At 49.6% G+C, this 3,940-nt stretch overlaps 1 protein-coding gene across 1 annotated transcript; it reads left to right on the top strand.

Moving 5' to 3' along the window:
* Positions 1-288: 288 nt before the first annotated feature.
* LOC309685865 (olfactory receptor 14I1-like) lies at positions 289-1,237 on the top strand (the record flags this gene model as incomplete). Its single annotated transcript, XM_082501563.1, has 1 exon — positions 289-1,237. Exon 1 carries the CDS (start codon positions 308-310, stop codon positions 1,235-1,237), a length of 930 nt encoding a protein of 309 aa, XP_082357689.1. The 5' UTR covers positions 289-307.
* Between the last annotated feature and the right edge of the window lie 2,703 nt (positions 1,238-3,940).

Here is a 3,940-nt window from a genome sequence, read left to right as displayed (position 1 = left end):
CCCTCTGTTGAACTCTGCATCTCAGGAGTTGGGGAGGGGGTGCGGGTCAGCTTCTCTTCTGCCTCTGACTCTGGGGAGTCCTGCCCCAGAGGTGCCCTCATGGACAGTAGGTGACGAAGTAGTATTTTACCTGAAGGGAACGTGTCATTGAGTTTGTGGGGTTGGGAATGAGCTGGGTCATTCCTCATTCAGCTGCGGGAGGGGGATTTCTGTGAGGAATGGCATGGGGGTTTCCTCAGAGAAGTCTCTCCCGGTTTTTTCACTGCCTTTTCCTCCTTGGACAGGTCCCCCTGCCCAGAAGCAGCAAATGTCCAACAGCAGCTCCATTACCCACTTCCTCCTCTTGGCATTCTCAGACACTCGGGAGCTGAAGCTCTTGACCTTCGGGCTCTTCCTGGGCATCTACCTGGCTGCCCTCCTGGGAAACGGCCTCATCATCACTGCCATCACCTGCGACCACCACCTCCACACCCCCATGTACTTCTTCCTCCTCAACCTCTCCCTCATAGACCTGGGCTCCATCTCCACCACTCTCCCCAAAGCCATGGCCAACTCCGTCTGGAACACCAGGGCCATCTCCTATGCAGGGTGTGCTGTACAGCTCTTTTTCTTTTTCTTTTTTATTTCACCTGAATATTTTCTCCTAACCATCATGGTCTATGACCGCTACGTTGCCATCTGCCAACCCCTGCACTACGGGACCCTCCTTGGCAGCAGAGCTTGTGTCCGCATGGCAGCAGCCGTCTGGGGCAGTGTTTTTCCTTATGCTGTGCTGCACACGGCAAATACATTCTCACTACCCCTCTGCCAGGGCAATGCCGTGGACCAGTTCTTCTGTGAAATCCCCCACATCCTCAAGCTCTCCTGCTTACATTCCTACCTCAGGGAAGTTGGGCTGATTGTGGTTAGTGCCTGTTTAGCATTTGTGTGTTTTGTTTTCATTCTGCTGTCCTATGTGCAAATCTTGAAGGCAGTGCTGAGGATCCCCTCTGAGCAGGGACGGCACAAAGCCTTTTCCACGTGCCTCCCTCACCTGGCCGTGGTCTCCCTCTTTCTCAGCACTGGAGTGTTTGCCCACCTGAAGCCCCCCTCCATCTCCTCCCCATCTCTGGACCTGGTGGTGTCATTTCTGTACTCGGTGGTGCCCCCAGCAGTGAACCCCCTCATCTACAGCATGAGGAACCAGGAGCTCAAGGATGCCCTGCGGAAACAGGCCCAATGGACGCTGTTTCACTGACAATAACCTACCGCCTCTTCTCCGCACATTGCCCAGAGTTTATCTTAAACCACGAGTCTGAATTTTTCTCTTGTCATAATCCTGCTTATTGATATTTTTCTGGGTTTATACTACTTTTTCTGAGGCTTGATCCTACTGAGTCTGACCCTTGCACAACACTGAGTCAGACGTAGCTGGTCAGATAACAGCTCTTAAATGAAATGGGATGTCCCAGGTAGAATAGGGAGAAAATGGAGAAACGGGAAAAAAAAGACATGGGCTGAGATAAATATTGTTTAAAAGAACAGTAACAGAAAAGATACTACTACTACTACTACTAATAATAATAAACAAAATAAAGTGATGCAAAACAAATTGCTGTCACTTCCCAATGATTAACTCCCCAGCCTGTCCGGAGACGTGATCACCGATCCCTGCCCCCAAGCTGACTCCCATTTATATACTGAGCATGACGTCTATGGTATGGAACATTCCTTTGGCCAGCTTGTCTTGTCTGTGGCCCCCCACCTTCAACAGGAAGTTGAAAAAGTCCGTGACAATATAAGCATCACTCAGCAACAGCTAAAACAATATGTGTTAGCAACGTTATTCTCATAGTCAATCCAAAACAGAGCAGCTACCAGGAAGGATATTAACTCTATCCCAGGCAAAACCAGGACAGCGTCCGCCCCTTATTCTATACCATCTACCTCATGCCCAGGTCTTACACTTTTCCATAAATCACCACCATTTTCCTGTCTTTCATATATGTATATATACACACAGATATCATTCCCTTAGTCCATGGCCCATCCCACTGAAATGTCCTTTGAGTTCATTTAGTCCATGACTTTGGGCTCCATCTCTTGTAACTGTCTTTCTCGGCAGGAGACGTGGTGTGTGGTGTTGAATTGTTGCGTGCTGCATCTGGAGCTCACAGCTGGTGTAGCCGGCATGGCCCATGCCCATCATCTGTGGGTTGAAGATGTCGATCTCAAGACAATTCCCGGGTGCCAGTTGCTGCAGCCACTTCTGGTTCCATCACTTCTGCACTTTGCTCAGTTTCATCAAAGTTCATTCTTCATTAATTTAGGTCACTCTCACTGCAATGCCATAGATAGAGCATATAGCAACTCTAGTAGTGATGACATATAGTGGTAATTTAACAATAAATATCATATCATTTGATTCATTGGCTGTTCTCACCAAAATCAAATCCCCTTGAGGAACACATCGATCATCCCCATCCTATCGCATCACCCACCAAGTGCACCCAGGGCCCTAAACAAAAGAAATCCCACAGATAATTTTGCCTTTGCTTGTGTCAGGAATAACCCAAACTGTCTTCCTGAACATATCTCCTTCCACAGTATGGAAAAGTTCTCACTGGGCAGGGATAGCTTGATATCAGATCCTCAAATGTTACCTAACCAAGTGGCCTTTGCTAAATGGGCATCCCAGCGTTTGAAGGTCCCACCCCCATGGCTCTCAGTGTAGTTTATAGCAGTCCGTTGTATCGTTTGATCTTCCCAGAGGCTCGTGCATGGTAGTGGATGTGATACACCCACCCAATGCCATGCTCTTTGGCCCGCTGCATGCTCTGCCTGTGGGATGAGGGTGTGCAGGCCCTGTGGCAGGCAACAGCGCCTGGCTCCGAGCACTGCCTGCTGACAGCTCGCAGGAACAAACCAAGCGTGGCATCATTGCCCTTTGGGCAGTGCCTGCTGCGACAGGGCAATGGGTAATAGTTCTAAGGTAGAAGAGGGTCGATTTAGACTACATAGAAGTCTTTTCCTCTGTTTTACCAGGTAGAGAAAGGAGCAGCCAGAAACGGACGCATAATGCATGTCAACTCCTGGCTACGTGGCTGGTGCTATCATGAGGGTTTTTGCTTTTATGACAATAAAATATGAACATGGCCTTTTAGAGAGGGATGGGATCCACCTGTTTAGAAGAGGCAAGGGAGTCTTTGGCAGCAGGCTGGCCAGCTTGGTGAGGCAGGCTTGAAACTGTCACATCCAGCTGGGCAATAACCACAGCCAACCACAGCAGTGACAAATATTCCTTAGCGGACTCCCAAGGTGATATCCAGAAAGCCAGCCACCTGCAGGGCGTGTACAACTGTGATGGATCCTCTCGCTCTCCTCCAGGGAAACCTGCATGCTTGATGACCTCTCTGAAACGCCTGTACACACGCAGCGTGGTTAATGGACAGGAAGAAGTACAGATCTGTGTGCGGTCACAGGGCCATGGTTTCATTGCAATTACAGAGACATGGTGGGATAGCTTGCAGGACTGGAATGCTGTCACAGATGGCTATGTACTTTTTTGGAAAGACAGGCCAGCAGGGTGAGGTGGTGGAGTTGCTCTCTATGGGACAGAGCAACTGGAACTCATTGAGCTTTGCTTGCAGCTGGATGAAGAATGTGTTGAGAGCTTACCGTTAAGAATTAAGGGACAGGCTAATGTGGGAGTCACTGTTGTGGGTATTTACTACTGTGACCCCTGAGGCCCTACACCTACACAAGGGCTCCAAAGGAGAGCGTGGCAGTGGCAAGAGAGCAGCTCTGGCAAGACCGAGGCTGGTGCGCCCTGGCAGTGCTGCTGTGCTGGGACTCGTTCCCCTCCACCTCTGCACACAGGCACTGCCCTATGTCTTTACAGAGGTCTCAGAGGAAGGATCTAAGACAAACAAGTCACTGCAGGGTCCTTTCTTTTGTTTGA

Source organism: Vanellus vanellus, assembly GCF_965231255.1.
Source record: "Vanellus vanellus genome assembly, contig: HAP1_SCAFFOLD_89, whole genome shotgun sequence".
NCBI classification, from domain to species: Eukaryota; Metazoa; Chordata; class Aves; order Charadriiformes; family Charadriidae; genus Vanellus; species Vanellus vanellus.
This window is presented reverse-complemented; position numbering and strand designations above follow the sequence as displayed.